The 20,804-nt window shown below is 42.2% G+C and overlaps 2 protein-coding genes across 4 annotated transcripts in view; both read right to left on the bottom strand.

Annotated features, from left to right (window-relative positions):
* Positions 1-9,929: 9,929 nt before the first annotated feature.
* The window catches only part of LOC147638963 (tRNA (guanine(26)-N(2))-dimethyltransferase 1-like), a 36,298-nt gene continuing 25,423 nt past the window's right edge, over positions 9,930-20,804 (bottom strand). For 2 of the 3 annotated variants that reach the window (XM_086786036.1, XM_086786025.1), the window contains 6 exons: positions 19,240-19,328; positions 19,021-19,126; positions 18,632-18,844; positions 18,331-18,525; positions 18,142-18,219; positions 9,930-10,165 (listed from right to left, as the gene is read on the bottom strand). In XM_086786036.1, the coding sequence (XP_086642162.1) occupies positions 10,016-10,165; positions 18,142-18,219; positions 18,331-18,525; positions 18,632-18,844; positions 19,021-19,126; positions 19,240-19,328 (831 nt within the window). In that variant the 3' untranslated portion in view covers positions 9,930-10,015. Of the gene's footprint in view, positions 10,166-11,546; positions 11,717-18,141; positions 18,220-18,330; positions 18,526-18,631; positions 18,845-19,020; positions 19,127-19,239; positions 19,329-20,804 lie in introns of all 3 variants that reach the window. The other variant, XR_015264009.1, reaches the window with a different exon arrangement.
* LOC147638964 (uncharacterized) lies at positions 12,971-13,610 on the bottom strand. Its single transcript, XM_086786047.1, has one exon. It carries the CDS (start codon positions 13,494-13,496, stop codon positions 13,035-13,037), a length of 462 nt encoding a protein of 153 aa, XP_086642173.1. The 5' UTR covers positions 13,497-13,610; the 3' UTR covers positions 12,971-13,034.

Raw genomic sequence — 20,804 nt, 5'->3', positions numbered from 1 at the left:
ATTCTAAATTGGTCATAATAACACGATATGAGATATTGGATCCCATGGATATCCCATATCTCATTGTTATGGTCATTGTTATATAGCAATAATTATCATAAGATAAATGGTTAAAAGGTGGTTTCTTCAATGTAAATGGATTTTTTGAAGAGTGGTGTACGAATATTCATTTCACATGATTGTACTCCAATTGTGCTACAAAATTGATTGAAAGCTCTCATCTCTTCCTTCTCTCTTCCATTGATTGAAAGCTCGGGCTGATTTCTTTTCTTCAAAGGTGCATATTCTTCTTCAAGATCAATATGCATATGATATGGCTTTCTCTTCTCTCCCATATCAACATGATGCAACTAAGTCACAATGTAGCACAATGATGAGCTCGCAATTTCACGAGAAATGCACTTGAATGTCTAAAATGGGAGAGAAAAGTCACTAGAAGGAAAATCCTTCACCAAAGAGGAAATAAACACACTCAAAAAGTGTATTACTGAGAGCTCGTTTCCCTATAGATACATATTGCACCTTTATTCCTTCGATATTTATTATGCACCCATTGGACAACGGTATATTCTCTTGAGCATTTAAGAAGGTATGGACCACCGTGTTGATTATCTCTCTCTACAAAATTACATAAAAGGATCAAAAATTCTTCCTTTTTCTAATTTCTGAGCCACAAAAAATAGGGTGATGTGGATTATCTTACAGGGCCCCAAAATGAGTCCCGATTTTCCCTAATGTTATATGTCGATGGCCATAATTACCTCTATTTTTGCAGCGTTGTTACTGGATTCTTCATGCTTTTAAGGTTGCATGTGAGTTCGTTAATTGACACAAATCCATTTGGATCAATGGTGTAGATGCCCCATAATGGAAAAACGATCTTGGCTTTAAATTAATTGAGAGGGATAAGATTGCCATATATTTAGGATGTCATGTACACGTGGGTGTGAGCCCCCACCAACACACCAATTTGCTCCAATGTTAGATAATAGCAAGAAAAAGCTACTCTATTTAAGTTCTACCTCCCAAGTTTTATTGGCCTCGACATGGTATATCACCTCTTGTTGATGTTTTTATGCTCTTGTGTTGGCCATCTTAGGAGCTTAGTCACATTCTTTATTTTAAACACTTTTTTATGTGAATTATTTCTTTAGTATTCTCGATGATTTCTTAAACAGAGTCAAATAACAAATATTATTTAAGTCTTTTATTACAAATAAACCTTTTGTATAATTAGTTTATTGTTCAAAATAGACATAACTTTTTTAAATTTTAAACAAATATAATGATATTTATATTTGAATTAATTAGCAAAAACCTAATAGGTTCAAAATGCACTAAAAAATAATGGATATTATTAACAAATGTATGCTAAAATAGAGATCTCCTTTTTTTTCGTACCTTGAAAACTATCACAAAAGGTTGTTCACATTAATGTTAAGAACTACATATATATGATTTTAATATTGAAACACTCTAAAAGAATTTTTATTTATGGATTGAAAAAAAAGGTCTACAGTTTTGTAAAACCTTTCTTTTTCTTTTCAAGCACTCCTCGAAGCCAAGATCACGAAGCACTTGTGAGAAACGTTGTCATCCTGTGTATAAAAACTTTAAAAAAGAATCAAGCAAATGTCAACTTCAGGTATACACACTAAGTAAAAAAATTAGCTTAATGCTTTGCTAAAATCATTGGCAAATGGAAAGCCATATCAATACATGTCAATCTCTTAAAAAACAGTAAGTAAGATAAAGCACATTTGACAACATCTTGAAAAATTTAAGTACAAGAAACTTTATCTCTTTCTTCCAATAAAAGTTGTCTCTTAAGTTTTATTTTAAGTTTTTAGTACTTTTCAAAGTCAGTGTTGGCTAAGGATCACTACCAAAAACAAGCAACTAAAGAGAATGTGAGGGAGAGGGAAAGCTTCAAACCCTAGCAATAAAACACACACACAAACAAGAGAGAGCAAGACACAAGAGATAGATGGATAGCTGAATTTTGTTCTATCTTCTTCTTCTCTACTCAACCAACATAACATAAAGATAAGAGTACACACTATATGGGTTAGTACTCAACTACTACAACATACAAGGGTCGGTCCATAATGTGAACCCGACTAAATGAGCTGACGCTATAACTATGTCAGTCTCTAGTATTCCAAAATGGTTGTCACACACAGCCTGTCGTCCCACCGCATATCACCCATAATATCACCAACCATGCCAGTGGTGTAGATGCAGAAGCTATCACCCAGGCGGGTCATCAATGTCCGCCCGTAACACTAGTTGAGCTCGATATCTCAACAGCAACTACTATCCATTAATAGTTGTAAAAATTTTAGCTTAATGCATGACAAAGTCATTTATAAAAATGAAAAGAAAATTCAATGCATGTCAAGCTCTTATCAAACATTAAGTGAGCTATGTGGGAAAGCTAGGGTTAGTAGAGCCAACTACTTTGGAGGCTCAAACAAATCCATGGTGGTGTGTGTAGTAGAGAGAGAGAGAGAGTGAGAGATGTAACAAACTCAAACAGATCCATGGTGGCGTGTGTAGTAGAGAGAGAGAGAGAATGAGAGATGTAACAAACTCAAAGAGAGGGATAGTGATTGCCCGACTTAAAGATACTTTGATATTAAAAAATTCAAGGATTACAATGCTTTTATAGGCTTTAGAGCCTTATCTTTTGACACAACACACACTGGGGCAATGACAAGTGCCCATGACATCACCTCACTGTTCGCTGACTCACATAAGTGAGTGTTCAAACACATACAAGGGTTTTTTCACACATGTGAGACTCCAATACCCAACAAACGCCCCCACCTTCAGAGTGAAGGTGGTGAGACCCTTACACAAGAAAAGAAGCTAGCACATACTCCATCCATGTTGCCTCAAAGCTAGACTCACCATGCATCATCTCTTGTGCCATGGTCACAGGTCTCTCTCGGGTTTTGGACCGAGGTAGGGAGGTCAACACTTTGTCACCCCCCCCTAACTCCTAACCAGGATAAGAGATAACATGGAATCTTTTACAAGTGAAGCTGACACAAACATATAAAGTAAAGAACACACACATGGATTATTTAACTCATATTTCGGGAGACTCTTCGGACAGAGAACCCATGACTCACGCGTAGAAAAAGGGACCTAAAAAGCCCAATCATAGTCTCCTCGTTGGTGAGGGATAGCTGTTGCGTTGATTTCTTTGATCATCTTCTTCAGCTATCATATTTGCATGGTGCTTCTCTTGCTCTTTCTCAAGGTTTTCAAAGCATTGTGACTCCCTGTGTCCCAAACGTTGATAGTATCTACACTTTACCTTTTTGTTGGATCTCCAGTTCTATGCTTCAACAAAGCCTTATCATCCCCAAGGTTGCTGCTAGATGCTTGGCCATCTTTGATTCTCCAATCTTTTCAACAAGCATCGCTACCATGTCCTAGAATGTTGTTGAGGCTAGGCAGGGTACTTCAAGGATAGTTGGAATTGAGCAACATCTTATATATTTTTTGTAAGAAGGGCCATTTTATCTTCATCATCAGGCTCAAATTTCAAGCTAGTGAGCTATTGAACTAATGAGTATAACGTTGGAACTGGAGGTCACTTAATTATTCATTTGGAGATCACTTAATTATTCATTGTTTTTCATTTTAGATCATAAAAATTTAAGTTTCAAAAACACGTTGGAAGCACTCTCATCATGGAAGAACATCTTGGTCTGCCATGTGGGAAACCTAGTTTCTGAGAACTTATCCATAAGATAAGTGCTTGATGCAGAGGCCCGATTCATTTTGAAGATTTATGGAGAGTGTACAAGGGCTAGAAGCAGGCAGGAAAAGGCTCTGCGCATCGGCTCGTAGGGAGCTGGAGCAAAGGAGGGGCATTAGAGGGCATTGACGGGAGAGATGTAGGGGCTCTCAGGAGGTGAATGCATAGGTCAAACCGATGGAAGAAGATGGGCCCACAGCAAAGAAGAGCCATGAAAATGGGCGGTAACCTGGGCAGCACGCGACAGAGCAGTTGGACGGCCAGGCGGCGATGATGAGTTGGCGAAGCACTAGTGCCACCGATGGGTTGGACAGGACTGCGCGGAGCGGCGCCCAACGCCCAATTTCGGTGGTGCTTTTGGCAATGGCTTTGGGCGGTGGGGCGGCAGCAAGTTGAGAATATGCCTCTGATACCATTTGTGGGAAAGCTAGATCCATGATGGTGGTGTGTGTAATAGAGAGAGTGAGAGATGTAACAAACTCAAAGAAAGTGAGAGATGTAACAAACTCAAAGAGAGGGACAATGGACAATGATTGCATGACACAAAGATACTTCGCTTTAGAGACTTATCTTTCTGACATAACACACACTAGAGCACTGACACATGGCAAGTACCCATGACATCACTGCTTATCACACGCACATAAACGGCTACAAGAGGTTGTTCACACACACTTTCTCACGTGAGTATTTTCACATATACCTAAGGGCTTTTTCACAAAACAAGAGTCGGTAATGCTACCTACATAAACAAAAATTCTTTGAGATAAAACCTTTGAATGACAATGGCAAAATCGAAGGGATGAAATGCGGAGTAACACTCACATGAGACTTCGAATACCCAACAAGCTAAAGCAGATCTCAACTTCTAGGAAATTAGATACAAGAAGCCTTATCTCCTTCTTTCTAAGAACAAACTACCACTTGGATTTCCTTTTTAACTTTTTCAATGCTCCTCAAAGCCGCTAAGGAACATTAGTGGAAATGAGTAATGGCAACCTACATATATATAGAAAAATCTTTCATACAATTTTTTCATATGAAAAATGTTTTTTAAATAATGTAGGTAAATTAAAGACCATGGCAAAATTTGTGATGTGGCATTTGTTCAAATTATACTCCCAAATGTATAGTTGGAACATTATTCACAAAACAATTCAAATTATCAAATTAGAATAATGCAACTTAGCTTATGAGGTTGGTGCAACATTATCTTTGGTCTAGATCTCATGGCATGCATGATGCTACTAGAGCTAGGGTGACCTAGGACACTATAACTTTACGTAGACATGAAGTTTTGGCATCCAACGTGGAGCCTTGCTAGGTAATTTAAAGCACTCCTTCTTGGTGTATACCCCTCATACAAGCAATGATTGACTCCCAAGAATGAGGTGATTCTTCATATATGCTTACATTAATTGTAGTATCTTCTCCCTTGTTGATAGCAATCATCATAGCATGGAAATCATCATAGGTTGGGAATGTTCCTTTACAACTGATTCATATGCTTTGAAACCAAGGAGGAGAGAGAATTCTTTACAAGACGACAAAGGATTGGATAGTAGTCAAACTGAGAGAGGAGCTTCTTGATTATGCTAATCTTTATACCATTAAAGTGATTGGCTTCAATGGTTATCATTGTACATAGATCCTCACCCCTCCCTCATCATGTGGGGAATCCATGGTGGATGTCGTCTCTAGCACCTACCTTAGGATCCAAGAGAGGAGAGATGGATTGATGCAACATCTCTTCATAGGACACTCCCCCATTATTTAACTACACTACATAGGTATTGCATATGTTGTTGGAGAGAGACCCAAAGTATTTGTATAGACATGCACACTTGATGGCTACATCACTTGGGGATCTGTGGCTTGGCTTACATAAACGATTCCTTAAGTTTGATAGGAAGAAGATGATTCAAATATGGCCATTTTAATGTGCAAAGAAGTCCCTCAATCTATAACCCTAGATGCAATACCAGACATCATTCTACTTCTATAGAGAGACTTCCTTCATATGAGAGAGAGGGACCATGGTCCTATCGTCACATATACAACCTTGCAACCTTGATGGAAGTTCCCAAATTTCACAAAAATTTACACAAGTGCATAATTAAGGCCCCATATGTGTCTTTTCTTGTGATACTCTTATTGATTTCATTGATAAAAAGGTCAAGGGTCCACAGTCCTTTCTTGTGATACTCTTATTGATTTCATTGATAAAAAGGTCAAGGGTCCACAGTCCTTTCTTCACATATAAAACCTTGTGACCTTCATGGAAGTTCCCAAATTTCATGAAAATTTGCACAAGTGCATAATTAAGGTTCCATATGTGTCTTTTCTTGTTATACTCTTATTGATTTCATTGATTTAAAAAAAAGTCAAGGGAATGTTTCATGAGAATAAAGGAGTTCTCATCCCATATACTCTCCAATCCATTGAGCAATTTTTCAGCGATTTTGTGAGGAAAGAAGATTTGTGACATTTGCCATCTCCACGCTACTGTTATAACTTTTAATTCTTCAAGATTTTTTGAGGTGTTTACCTCTAATTCTAGCTTCTCAATCTTTGTTAGAAATGACTTTTCACCCAAGTGCATCCCAAGGTTGGGCCTACCACACCACCTCAAGGTGGTTGTTAAGAGCACACCTTTCTAGCTTGCATTCGATCTGGATGCAGTTATGACAAATACACTTGGTTCCAAGTCTCCAAATCACAAGAAGACATAAACCCCCTCATAGAGGGTAAGTTTCCTTAGAGAAACCGAGTGAGCGAAGATTGTGATCCGCTTACGAATTGCTTGCTGAAAAACTACGACACAAGAAGCAGTGGTTTGACGACCAACTTAATAAGGACAAATGCATGAAGGTAGGGGACATGGTACTCATGTACATTGTTAAGAACACCAAACAGAAACTCAAGTACAAAGACCAAGGTCCCTACCGACTCATAGAAATCGCTCCTCAAGGTGCAATGACGATAGAGACTCTAGATGAAGCTGAGATGGAAAATGGTAGCAAAGTTAAAACACTACTATGATTACTCACCTTGGAATATGCTCTATCAAATCCACAAGAAAAAGGAGAAGAAACAAGAGGCAGATAATGAAAAACAAAGGACACACCTCAAGACGATTGCCCCGACAATTAAAGAACCAAAGAGGCCATAGACCCCCAACTACGTAAATCTCTATATACAAAGCCGACCTTCAAGGTGCAGCTGAAACAAAGCCATCGATGGAACTCCCTTGTCTCAAGCTAGAGTTTCCCTAGAAAGACAATGTAACTACATGGCTTGCCTTGGTTGATACCGGGGCCAATCACAACATAATGCCTTGGGAGACGTGAACCTCATTAGACCACCACCCACTCTTCATACTACTCTCACCATGGTAAACAACTCCCAATCAACAGTTGTCGAAGCACGGTTTTACATTGGAACGAAACCTGCGACCTACAAGTTTTACGTCACCTCCAAAGCGTAATCATAGTAGCCAAGTGTTTCCTCATTGCACCACAAAGGGTGCAACATATGGGAAACCACATGGATTGGTTTATGAAACCAATCCCATCAATGATTTCACACCTCTCGCATGTCTTGGACCCTAAAAAACAATCATGGTATGATTCAAAAAAGAGAAAAAACAACCATGGTTGCATATTATAAACTTCAAAGTCCATAATGTCATTGGTTACCTCTCATGACAAGATAATGCATCATTGATCCTATCGATGAACTCATACAAGAGTCCAAGTGTACTTTCCTCCATGTCAATGATGCGTAGCACACTATAGAAAGGCTGAATTGCCTTCACTAGATTCTTGTCCTCTGCCCACCATGCATCATTCATCACTGACCATGTAAATGCCACAACTTAGGCTGGTTACGATCCTCCCAAGAGACAACATTACACAATACCCCATGGTGTACTCTAACCAACATCTCAACTACAATCAACAATGAAAATCTGGTCTTTGATGGCTTGAGAAGATCCAAATCACTATTAGCGTGAGACATTGCAAGAACTTTGGACCTGTTTGTGACTAATTTCACCATGCTGCAAGGTGTTAAAGATCTGACTAACCCACCCAATTTTGGCAACATCCTCAATGAGCAAATCCAAGCTATGGGTTGCACATGGAGTCCACACAATCCGTGGAAACTCATCCATGAGGATCCTACCCATAGATACACAATTAGACCCATTATCTATGACAACCTCCACAATATTATCTAAACCAATCTCCAACACCATCTCACATATGTGCCTCCAAATGAACTCTCCTATGACAACTGTGGTAGGTACAAATGCATCTATGTCTTTCAAGAACATGGTGCCCTTACATGAAGACACAAGAATGTTATCAGCATTCCCCTTCCGCACATTTGTCCACCCGTCACACAAAAGAGTGCAACCATACTTCACCCATGTGGCCCTCAAAGGCTCCATCTCTTGCTTCACATGCACTGTCTCCCTTCTCAGCTCTTTGGTATGCAAGGACTCCTAACTCGGTCCCTCCCACTCATGCCCTATGCGGCTAATTGCTTTAATTGCTTTCTTCCAACGAGGGGTGTGTACCATGTTAAATGAAGAAGCACATTGTATGAAGAGCTTTGTCAACCCCCTAGTAGCTTCATTTATGGCCTGCTTTTGACTTGCTCTTATGTTTACTCTATGTAGGGAGCCTTTGGTGGGCAAGGCAATCCTGTGGACTTGTGGAGCTAAGCTACATCCAATGTTACCATATACGCTTTGACTAGGAAAATCAAATTGGTTGTCCATGTCATCCCCACTAGCCTTGGCTCTCTTGGATACATCATCAATATCCTCCTCATCTTGTGGGTGTTCCAAGGTGAAATCTTCCCTTTGCTTCCTCATGTCTCCTCCATGCCTCTACGGAATCGTAAACATGCTTGGAAACATTCTTGCATGAGAAAACCTCTTCCACTTTCAAACCCGATAAGTGTGCCTTCACATGGTCAAAGCACAAAACATACACTTCCATTTCTGTGATCCTGATTTCTCATAACTTGACAACTTTGCGACATGCTTCCATGCAACATTCTTGACACGCTCCTCAATGCTAATGTATTTTGATTTTTAGGAGAGATTGCAACAGCCTGACACAAAAAAGCCCTAAATTCATAATCTAATTTTTTCCCCAGAAAATTAACAAAGGCAGTATGTATAGATTGTAGCTAGAACCTCAAATATGCGTATAAGAAGTCACGTGGGTGTAATGATACATGTCACGAGCCAAAAATCTTAAAAAACAAGGATGCGTTTCATGCACAAAAGATTTCAGCCATCATTTTTTTTGTTTGTAGTATTATGTGGGTCGCCATCAAAGCCTTATCTTATAACATGGAAAAAAACTTTTTTCTACTACAAAGAAAAAAATGGGTATGAAACGTTACGAAACGTTTCATAACTGGCCAAAGGTATAACGTATTCCATAGCTACTACGGGTACAAAGAAAGAGAGCATCATACTCGAAAGGGAACGGATTGCAACCATTGATTGGGTAATCAATTGGCGAAACGAAACCGCGACACTCAACCTTCCCCATGGAATGATTACCATTGTTGGTGAATGAGAACACCTTGAACCCTTACATTCCAAGCCTCATTTTTCAATTACAAGCCATCACTTCAAATAACTCCTAAAACCCGCCATCACTTCAAATAACTCCTAAAACCCAACACTCCTCTCACCTCGCCGCGACCGTCCCCTCAAACCATTATGGAGATCTAAAACCTCGCTAGCAAAGATGGAGACCGTCAACCTCAACAACCCTCCACAGAGGTTCCCAAGCAAGAATGGATACCCAAGAGCACTCTTGGCAAGCCAAGAAACTAAGTCTCTTGAGAGCATTATTTGATTTCCATTTTTTCAATCAACATTTGCTCTAAACGCCTCACATAGTGAATTGGATCACTTGATTGACGATAACTCATCAATATGATTGTTTAGTGTAAATAGCCAAATCACACACACAAGAAAAAATAAGTGCCGACTTTTCTCCTCTCAAAGCCAACACACAGCGCGCGCCCCCCGTGCCCCCCCCCCCCCCCCCAAAAAAAAAAAAACACCACCCATATCCCCCATGCATGTGTGACCTTCTAATAGCCATATCCTGTCATGGAGACTACATTTCATGACTACAAAAACTAGGATGACATAAATTTCTCATCTAGTGAACATTGTTGTCCTGTTATTGTGTACATTAGACCATGTGCTTACACATCATCTTTGAGGTTGAGATTGTTGCTCGGCAGTTTTATTTTTCGACCCGCACGAATCTTTGGTCCCCAATGTTCCTCAGGATTGGGCGGGAATCGTTTAGCTGGTGTTTTTCTTTCTGCTTTGGTCAGCCTTGAAAAATTGGCCTGCAGCTTCAAAAAAACAGACGTTAGAAACAGACAGGAACATGCTAATTAAACATATTCAAATGATTCAGCAACGATAGAAAAGAGGAGGAGGATATAGATACATGTGTGCCCTCCATCTCCTGCTTAGGGAGGTAAATGCTACAGTAGTGCATAAGGGAAAACTCATACTTAGTTGCCATATGGATCAAGACCAAAGCCACTTTAGCTCACACCACTAAAGTATTGGAGAGAGGATCTGCAGGGCATGGGAACTACCCCAGTTCATGCTCATGAAATCTCCAGAGATGCACGCCAATGAACCCACTAGTGTACCAATGAAAGTATCTACTAAAATCCATGTAAAAAGAATCTGAAGAGAGACATGAAGCCAGATCCACCAAATGCCCATAATTATCCCTTGGGAACGCTTTCCCAACTCAAAAAAAAATTAAATGCATCCACCATCCCCGCTTGCAAAGAAAATGTTGAGATCCAGAGAACATCCCAGCTTACGTCAATAAGCCCGCAATGTGGTCAGAAGACGTGTATGTGAGTAAGTGGACTTCACAATGTTTCAATCCAATCTGTCTAGCAGCTAGTGTCCCTCCACTTTTTAGGCTTTCATTTCATTGAAGGGTTTGTATCTGTTTTTTCAGATGTAGACTCTCTTAACTCAAAGAAGGATATTTTTATGGAAATGATAAAAAGGCACAGGGCTTTTGCATGCAATTTTTTAAGTTCCATAAACAGTGGCTGTTCAAGACTCGTCGACAGATTTGAGAGCTGATTATTTGGGACTGTTTAAAGAAGGACAAAGCTACAACAAATCCATATCACGACGTGTAGAATGTGTGAAGACCAATAGCAAGGAGTGCATTGCTACCTGAAGGGTCTTTTGGCCACCCTAGAAGGCTCTTGAAGAGAGATTTGAGGACTCATGGAGCTTCAAAATAACAACAAAAAAATTTCAAAGTGTTGGCAATCTAGTGGTCCAAGGGATCACTCTCAAGTTGTACAAAGTGGCACTCCTTTTGTAATAAAATACCTTTTTTTTATTTTTTATTTTTTTTTAAAAAAAGAGGGGGAAGGGGGGAGGGGGGGTGGGGAATATCTTTTGGCCCACAATGTTGTGTTGATGCTCTTGGTATTTTTGTGGCAGTTTCCTCTGAGGGAAATTGCACTTAATTAAATTGGTAGTTACCTATTCCAAAATCCGCACTCTTCATGTCACATGCACCCATGCATTGAGGAGCAGTGTGACACACTAGCTCATCATCTTGGGAATGCCAGGATCGACGGGGGAACGCCCAAATGGAACGGCGGGCTGCCGTTCCCATACGTGGAACGGATGCCGTGGAATATTTTAAAAAAATAGGCCAAAAGTACCCGATGCCCGTACCTGCCCCTCGCCCGTTGCCCTTTACGCCTGCGTTCCCATTTCGCCCATCACCTACGCCTACTGTTGTCGCCCCCGTGTGTACCAGCCGGTCCATCCTAGCTGCTGCAGCCAATCACCCCTGCCCGTGACACGTGTACCAGCCTCCAGGGTACAGGCCTATGCTGTTCACACTGGATAGAGCGTGTCAAGTTTCATTAGTCCTATCTTCCAACAGTGACAAGGCAAGGCAGCAAGCTTTTCTCTCTCTGAAACTTTTAGTCTTTTAAAAATTACATACGTCACAATCTGCACAGCCTGCAGCAAATAGCAAAATTTAAAACTCCTTATTCCCTCTCGACTCTCGAGTCTCTCCCCATTATACTGTAGACAAAAAAGGATTCATTTCTCTTACGCTCTCTCTCTCATGGATAACTTTGAAAGTCTATTCAACTTGTTGCCCAAATTTGCAGAAATCATGGCTTCCTCAGACTCAAAGCAATCGGCTTCGAATGCTACTTCGAATGCTACTTGGTGGGACGAGGTTGAAAGGTTAGAACGGTATTCATCGAAGGGAGGTTCAACACGATGGAAATGCAAGCAATGTAAGAAAGAGAAGTCAGGAGGAGAAAACCGTGTGAGAGCACATCTATGCCATGTAAACAATGAAAAAGCACAAGTGAACAAATGCCCAAGGACAACACCTGAAATGCGTAGAGAGCTTTTGGCAAAGTACCCAAGTGAAGAGGAGAAAGTATGTGCACGAAAGAAACCGGCAATTGATGCATCTTACTTCAGTAGACATGGGGAAGATGTACACTTGGAAGATGGACAGCAGTATAGAGGACTTGGGAGCTTTGCATTTTCCCAAGATTCACAGCATATGGGTGCAAGCTCCGGCAAGCAGCAAACCTTGGGAGTAGCTTGGGATCCCCGCAAGAAAGAGAGGGTAGATGCAGGCCCAACATACAAGCCTCCTTCGTATAAGACACTACGCACCACCTTGTTGCAAGGAGAAAGCTGCAATGGAATGTGCTTTAGGATCTGTGCATGAAAGTTGGGCAAAGAATGGTGTGTCACTTATTCCAGATGGCTGGAGTGACACTTGAAAAAGGTCCATTCATGGCATGGTTCAAGGTGGAAAGGTACGTAGTGTACGGCACGCTATCAGTACGTACAGAACGTACTTCTGTACGGAACAAATTTTAAGGTACGTAAACAGTACGTACCATTTGTAAACAGTCCTAGAAACCTGAATATTTTGTAGACATAGCAACCAAAATACTTAAAATAAAGAGTGAACCTCATTACTTAAAGTTTAAATCAGTTACCAAGCCCATTACACAATACCTCATGATGTCAACAGTCATAGTGATATAAGCAAGAACCATGAAAGTCATAGATGATAAAAGAGAGTACAAATATCATGTCTACAGCACATGTCCTGGTCCACAAGTGCAAAAAACAAAACAATGAAACACTACACTTGTCTAGACTCTAGACGCAAGAGTCTCAAATCTCATCATCAGCTGAAGATGATGAGTCTTCTGAAGAGAGCATGCCTCCATCATTGATACCATTGCCCTCTTCATCGAACTCTGGCTCAGCAACAACAAGCTCCAGTGCATCCTCGTCATGTGCCTCGGGAATCTGAGTGTGAATGAGTTGGACAGCCTCATTTGCACGCCTCTGCTGGGTGCAACGAACTGGAAGCTTTCCCCTGCGAATGCTCTCTCGTCTCGCAGAGCCTGGATCTGGAGCTGCCTGGCGTAGAGGAATGCTGAGAGATCGTGCACGTGAGAGGGTCACACAACGATCCACACTCTCAAGCTCTCTATGTAAAGCTCTCAAAATCTCATCTTGCTCATCTCTAATCTGCCGATCCACAAGCTCCGGGCTGGGTTCATCTACCAATTTGAGTAGTGTTGGATCAACGTGTTTAAACATGCCACAAATTGCATATTGGATATTCATTGAACTAGAAATAATTTTCTACTTCTAAGTTCTTCTTGAGTCCAATTTATACCTGCTTCGGTGACCCCAAAGCATGGTAGCTTCGCACGAGCCTCATGTTAGCTCTGCAGTACACCAACTTCTCTAATCGAGAAGTACTAAGGCGATTCCGAATCTTGGTGTGCACAAGAGAGTATGAGCTCCAGTTCCGCTCCCATGCTCCAGCTGAGCAATCCTGTGCAAAAATGAGTGCAATGCGAGCAAATTTGTAAATCTTTTAATGCTAAAATATCAGGCTTCACTTCCGAAGACTATACTTTAGAGATTAATTACAAGTTACCTGAGAGAGAACACGAAGAGCAAAGCGTGAAAGGTTTGGAAGACCAACCCTTCCATAAGAGTGCCACCATGTCAAAGGAAATTTCATGGCTTCCTTCCTCAATGACACAGGTCTCGCAAATGAAGCACCAATACCACTCATGTACGTGGTGAACTCTCTATCGATCTGAAGTTGCTCCTCCTCTGAGAACATCCTTCCAACATACTCTGACTGCTTCATGCTCAAAGCAGTATTATTCCATAGCTCTGGCAACCTGTAGAGAGAATGGAGCATGGCAGCCATCGCATGGATGGGACGGCTCATGAATGTCCACCGTTTGTCTACAATGTCCAAGATCTCACCTTGGCTGAAAATGAGAGATTGAAAATACATGTCTTAGGTTACAGTGTACACATGTCAGTCCTGACATGTCATGAGAATCGAGAATCGAGAAGTCATAAAAATCAAAGAAAGAGGAAGAAATTAGAACTATTGCTTACCGTTGAGCAATCATCATGGAGCACTGAGCAACATGGTCTTTCATTTGCATGAACAAATGAAAGACCAGCCCCAAAGTTAAGCCCTCCATGTCTGTAAGTCGGAGAAGGACATACACGGGCTTAAGTGCAACTGAAAGGCTATGAACTTGCTACCAAAAATCATCATCCAGGATCCGCCTCTGCAAGTATTTTGTACGCTCATCCTCTGAATGATGCATCTGTCGCCACCTTGGATCCACAACTGTTGATGATAGTGAATCTCTTATCTTGTAGAGCCTATCCAAGACCAAGAATATGTAGGCAAACCTGGTCTTGGAGGGTCTCACCATATCCAAAGGGCTATGCCTCCGAAAGATGGCAAGAGCCTGATGCTTCTTGCGGAAGAAGGTGGTGATCTTTACAACATCTGCAACAATGGGCTGCACCCAAACAAGCTTCCCAATGTCTTCCATAAGTAAATCAAGACAATGGGCAGCACATGGAGTCCACACTATATGAGGAAACTCTGCCTTGACCATTTGACCCATTGCCTTGCAGTTAGAGGCGTTGTCGGTCACCACCTGCACAACATTGTCCTTCCCAACCTCAAGGATAGCCTGTCGAATGTGGCCATAAATGAACTCCCTTGTGATCCTGTCTCCTGCTCTCCCTGCATCCACGACACGCAAGAAATAGGTGCCCACGCAAGATGACACAAGGATATTGATTATGTGCCTCTTGCGAATGTCTGCCCACCCATCTGAAATAATAGTGCATCCGAACTCCTGCCAACCTGCTTTCACAGGAGTGAGCGCCTTGTCTATCAAGGCCTTTTGCTCATCCAACATGGATGTACGCATCTTCGTATACTCAAGACCTGTCCACGTCTCAGTAGGCCCTACCTGCGCAATTGCTTTCACCATTCTTTTCCATTGGTCTGTCCTTAACACATTGAAGGATATATTACACTCAATAAGAGTACGACAAATCTCCATTTCTGCCCTTTGCCACTCCTTTACCCAAGTTTGTGATGAGATACAAGAACGCAGAGTGGATTGCTTTGATGCCTCCCCTGTACCTCTCGCATCTTGTGGCAGGAGGTCCTCATCATCGGCAATACGTGCCCTCTTCCTGCCTGTGGTGGATTGGGCTGAAGCCAAAAGGCTTTCACCCTCATCTAGTGTACCTGAACCTGTAACATCTCCAGTAAAAGCATCATGGAGAGCATCTTGCGTACTTTCACCACCTCTAACACTGCTTGCACCACCCATTGCAGGACAATTCTCCGCAATCAATTGGTCCCTCAAAGCTTGTGGTATTTTATCACATGGACCACATTGATTGGTGCTTGATGACGCGAGTTATGGTGCTAGTGTACTGCTCCCCGCAATACTTGCATGCCCATAGCCGAGTACCTGACCCTTGCTGAGAAGGGGTGTTAACAACCCTCAGGACATTGGTGTGGATTGCCCAGTTCGGGTTAGTCTTGCGCGGCATGATGAAGTCTGGGCGGGAGAGAGAGCGAGGAAAGAACTCGTGGGAGGTCTCCAGAGAAGTGCGCACACTTGAAATTTGCTCTGCAAAACTTTGCAGGTACAAACAGGACACTCGATTTTGCAAGTACACACAAAATGCCCAAAATAAAGTGCAACGTGGTCGCTTATCTACAATCGCCTGAATTTGGGCCTCGCCACATATTTTTATTTTTTTAAATGACTGCGTACGGATCCGTACCATACGACTGTACCGTACTGTACGGATCCGTACGTACGTACGGCAGCAACCCTGGCATGGTTGCTTATTCTTGAGGAAGAATGCAATTCATTTCCTCACATGGTGCTTCTGGGACTAGAAAAACTGCACATTAGCTTGTGAAAGAGTGGGCCCAAGGTATTGAGAAAGTTGGTCCCCAGAATGTTATTCAGTTCTTAGCTAATGGTGAGGCAACAAATAGAGTAGCTAGTCTAAAGCTTGAAGACAGGTATCCGCATATCACCTTTAGTCCATGCTTTGCTCATTGTTTGAGCAACTTACTGAAGGATGTTGGCAGCTTGCCAAGGTTGATCCACACATTCAAAAAGGCAAGGAGATAATAAGCTTCATTCAAAACCATCAGTTTATTTTGAATGAATTCCGCAAGAGATCGCCCAAAAAGGATCTCTTGAAGTACTCAGAGAAACACTTTGTTTATAACTTTCTCATCATGAAGAGGTTATCCAAAGTGCACTTGTCTTTGAAGCAGTTGGTTGTATGCAATGAGTGGATGGGATGGGCTCTTTCTCGGTCAAGAGCCGGCATAGAGGTTGCGAGAACCATACAAGACTTCACATTTTGGGAAGAAGTCAACACTATGAATGCTGTGATGAAGCCGATCATGTACTTGATGCGGATTGCAAATGGACGGGAGCCATGCATTGGCAAGGTTTATGAGGGGGCTAACCGAATGATCGAGAAAATAGGAAAAATGGGCTTGTTTGATGAGAAATATGCAGAGGTTCGAGAATTATGTGAAGCACGATGGAATGGTTATCATTCTCTCATGCATGCTATTGCGTATGTCTTGGATCCCGAGTTCCAAGGATGTGGACAAGAGGCCTATGATGAGGTGATGGATGGTTGGGAAACAATGCTTTCTAGGCAGGTTTGTGCTACAGATAAACGAAGGTTGGTGAAAGATCAACTTGGATTTTATCGCAGCAAGTTGGGAAGGTTTGGATCAGCCGATGCACAGAGAGACAAGTTTAAGATAGGGGTTGCTTTATGGTAAGAGAATTATGGGGCTCGTACACCAGAGCTTCAATCATTGGCAGTAAGGATCTTGTCTCAAGGTGCAAGCTCCTCTCCAACTGAGCAACTATGGAGTGTGTTCGGCCATGTTGCATCCAAGAAGAGGAACAAATTTGGGACAAAACAAGTCAATGACTTGATTTTTGTAAGTGCTAATTTGCGCTTGCTTGGTGATATGGTTTCTCCCAAACCAGAGAAGTTTATATTGCTTGATGTGAGGAGACACATGGACTTGCAGATCTTGTTCAGGATGGGGTTGAAGATTTGGATGCTGCAAATGTTGGTCTTGATGATATGGCTTTCTTGGATGGCATAGATGATAGTCTCCTTAAAGGCAGCATGATATCTCCTTACTATTTGCATGTCACCTTGAGGAGACACATGGACTTGCAAATCCTTGTCAAGATGGGGTTGAAGATTTGGTTGCGACAGATGTTGGTCTTGATGATACAGCTTTCTTGGATGACATATATGATAGTCTCCTTAAAGGCATCACTGGCAGTAGCCATGCATGATATCTCCTTACTATTTGCATGTCACCTTGAGGCTTGGACTCTGGACTTGGGTTGTTTCTTCTATCTAGGCCGTGGGCCACATTTGGTGTCTTTTGTCACTTATGTCATGTATGATGTGGGCTACTTTATTTTGACTTGTGAGATCTGTTAGTATCTAGCCATACAAATTGTGTGGTGCACTAGACTTTAGTGTGTCTCAAACTTGGTTATATCTATAAGTATGTCTTTTTGTTTTAAGGTACGTAATACGGGTTTTAAAATGAGCACTGTATGTTAAGGTCTATTATCATTTCTAGGAATTATCTAGGTCGTTCCCCCTTTCCATTCCCCCTCGTTCCCATTTCCCCTTTGGCCCGTTCCCATTCCCCCGGTGGGGCTTTCGTTCCGTTCCCATTCTCGTTCCGTTGCTACTATGGATTAAACCCCATGTATGCGCGCTAAACCACAGCATCATTAATCAATAACACATGCATGTGTATGTGTAAACAATCACCTATATGTGCTTATAAAATTACAACCTCAAAATAATGCCATGTAAAAAAACACAAACTTTTGGACCAGAACACCTGTAATACAGGTTCCTTGCTAAGGATGATGTTTGCGAGGGTCCCAGCAGGTTGAGCTTTGACAGGGTGTAGTTTGACCTGCAATTTGGCCCACGTAATGAGCCGAATCAGAATACATTTGAAACAAGTAAGATGCAACGTGAAATGCCCTGGAAGGAAATTATCATTAAGATAGCATTAGTTGCATACCCAACAACGCATGATGTCCCAAATTACATCCATAGGAGCATCTGTCTTCAAGGCCAATGGGCTTGCGTGGGAACAAGATGTCCGATAACCAGCATTCACAAGAGCAGAGCAAAACAGAATTGTTGACGGGGAGACACATTTTAAAGTAGCGCTGACCGCATGAGGATGTATGAAGAGAGGTACATCAAGCAGTTCCTGCATGATACTTGACAGCTTCATATGCAATCATCCCAAGGACATCCTGGCTGTGTTCACCTTTTTACTGGTTGTTTGTAAGGGTTCCAAAAAGATGTAATATTACCTCTGATACCGCTGTCAAAAGACCATGAACTTTATCATAAGCTGCGAAACGATCCTTTGATTTGGTTACACCCCTATATATTGAAGAAACCCACTCTCGGTCATGGATTGGATCTGACCATATAGGACCTCCCACTTCCCAGTGTTTGCCACACTCCTTGCAGTTGGGGGGAACTAAAGGTCCACTTCCGGGCATGTACCGTACAGAGTCATTCTATAGTGTTTACACAAGACATGCAACAGCAAAGCAAAGCCATTATGGTCCACTTCTGGGCATGTACAGACACTGTCATTCTACATACGACACAAAGCAAAGACATTGTGGTAAATCACAGCATCAACCTTCATGTGTGTAACTTTACAAACCCAAAAAGGGAAAAGATCAAAGACCTTCTTGAAGACACGGCCCACAGGCTGTAGATGAAATGAATCACAGCCAGCACACTGATACACATATGACAGCTTGCTTGGGGTATCCTTAACAGCAATTGGAGATCTAACAACCAACAAAAAAAAATTGAACATGCAAACTAGATAAGCTATGATGGAGAACAAAGTATTGCATCTATCATCTCAAAACATTATTAAACAAATCTCCAAAGGACTTACGTGTATATGCGAACAAAAACACGTACATAAAAGTCAATTGAAACGGATAGTACAGGTATGATATGTCGCTTATACCTGTTTGCATGGCTCTGCATTGGGCATTTATAAAAGCTTTTAGAAACTTGAAACGCTTTAGCATTCAATGCTTTCACTCCATCTACATATTGATGTTTTATGAAGAGAAACACAGCATGCATAGGGGAAAAAAGAATTAAGCCATAGAATGCAATATCATCCTAAGCACTGAACAATCTGCAGATACAGAAGCCTAGAAGACGTATAAGCGAAAAAAGGAGCGAGAAAAGTTAAGAGTTTTCCGGAAATCCACAAAGCAGCAGTAAACCCGATAGCGTCGTGCCTTAGCCTCCTCAATGATGATCTGGGGAGTGAAGATGTGGTCCAGGGTGGAGAAAGTCCTCCCAAATCCTACCTGACCTGGGGCTCTGTATCCGTGTCTCTCTACTAATGTACTAAGCTCCATCTCCAATACTAATCCATAAATCTTGGCCATTGTATGGCCAAGCATGAAAGTCCTGTAATTCCCGGGATCTCCGGCTTTGAGTATGGGGGCAATGATATTAGTGGTCCATGAAGATGGAAAGCCATCACAAAGAGCCCAATTAAACATATGGACCAAGAGGGGCGCAAGTGTGTCACAAGCGTGCGATAGATGCTCAGTAAGCAACCCCTCACGGTCATGCGCCCGTCCATTACTCAACTTGCGGATGGCCTTGGCTACATTAATAGGAGTAAAAAAGGTGGATGTGGTGGGCCAGGGTTCTGGTGGTGAGGGGAGTGGGGGCTGGTTAGGTATGTGGTATATGGCATGGGCATAGGAATACCAGATAGCAGGGTCCGTAATAGGTGTGGGTGGGCAACACTCCCGGTGTATACGCCAAGCCTCCTTGCAATTTGGTCCCATAAAGAGCTAGTATAAGTCATCCGCGCGATGTCTTATATATTGCCGCTTCCTGCGAAACGACGAGTAAGAGAGTGGAAGATACGCTACGCTTCGCGCTTTGTGATCTGTCTGCTCACTCTCTCGCGCTCGAGGCGAGAACGTGTGGTCCGGCACTCATCGTCATACCAGCTATTTTGGGGCATGGATCCGCAAGGAAGTTTGGCAGTGGTCTGAAGTGTGCATGGGAAGGAAGTTGTGGCAGATGTGTGGAGGATGGTGGTAAGTATGGAGAGGGTGGCCAGTGGGACAGATGGATCCACATCACTGAGCTTGTTGTAGATGTGGTGTGAGTAAACCTCATCTAGGTCATGATGGACGTGGACCTGTGTGTATGATGTGGGTGGTGGGGGCGGGTTGGGGGGGGGGGGGGGTGGGGTGGGGGTTGGGGTAGGATGTGTGCATGAAAGGCTAAAGGTGAGGTAAGTGTGATCGGCTCTAACGGGGGGAGGGGAGGGGGTATGTGGAAATCTCGAATGAGAAAGCCGAAAATCCCATCAAGTAGTCCACTATGCTGGAGCCTCCTCTCATTAGAAAATAGGTGAACTTGCCAGGTGAGGACCATCGAGCAATCCTATTATAAATAACGAGACTGTCAGCTACCCCT

Source organism: Cibotium barometz, chromosome 4 (genome assembly GCF_041138505.1).
Source record: "Cibotium barometz isolate CiBa-2024 chromosome 4, ASM4113850v1, whole genome shotgun sequence".
NCBI classification, from domain to species: domain Eukaryota; kingdom Viridiplantae; phylum Streptophyta; class Polypodiopsida; order Cyatheales; family Cibotiaceae; genus Cibotium; species Cibotium barometz.
This window is presented reverse-complemented; position numbering and strand designations above follow the sequence as displayed.

Coding starts and splice junctions, on each gene's coding strand:
- LOC147638964 (XM_086786047.1), bottom strand. CDS start 13,496: ATGAATATCCAATATGCAATTTGTGGCATGTTTAAACACGTTGATCCA.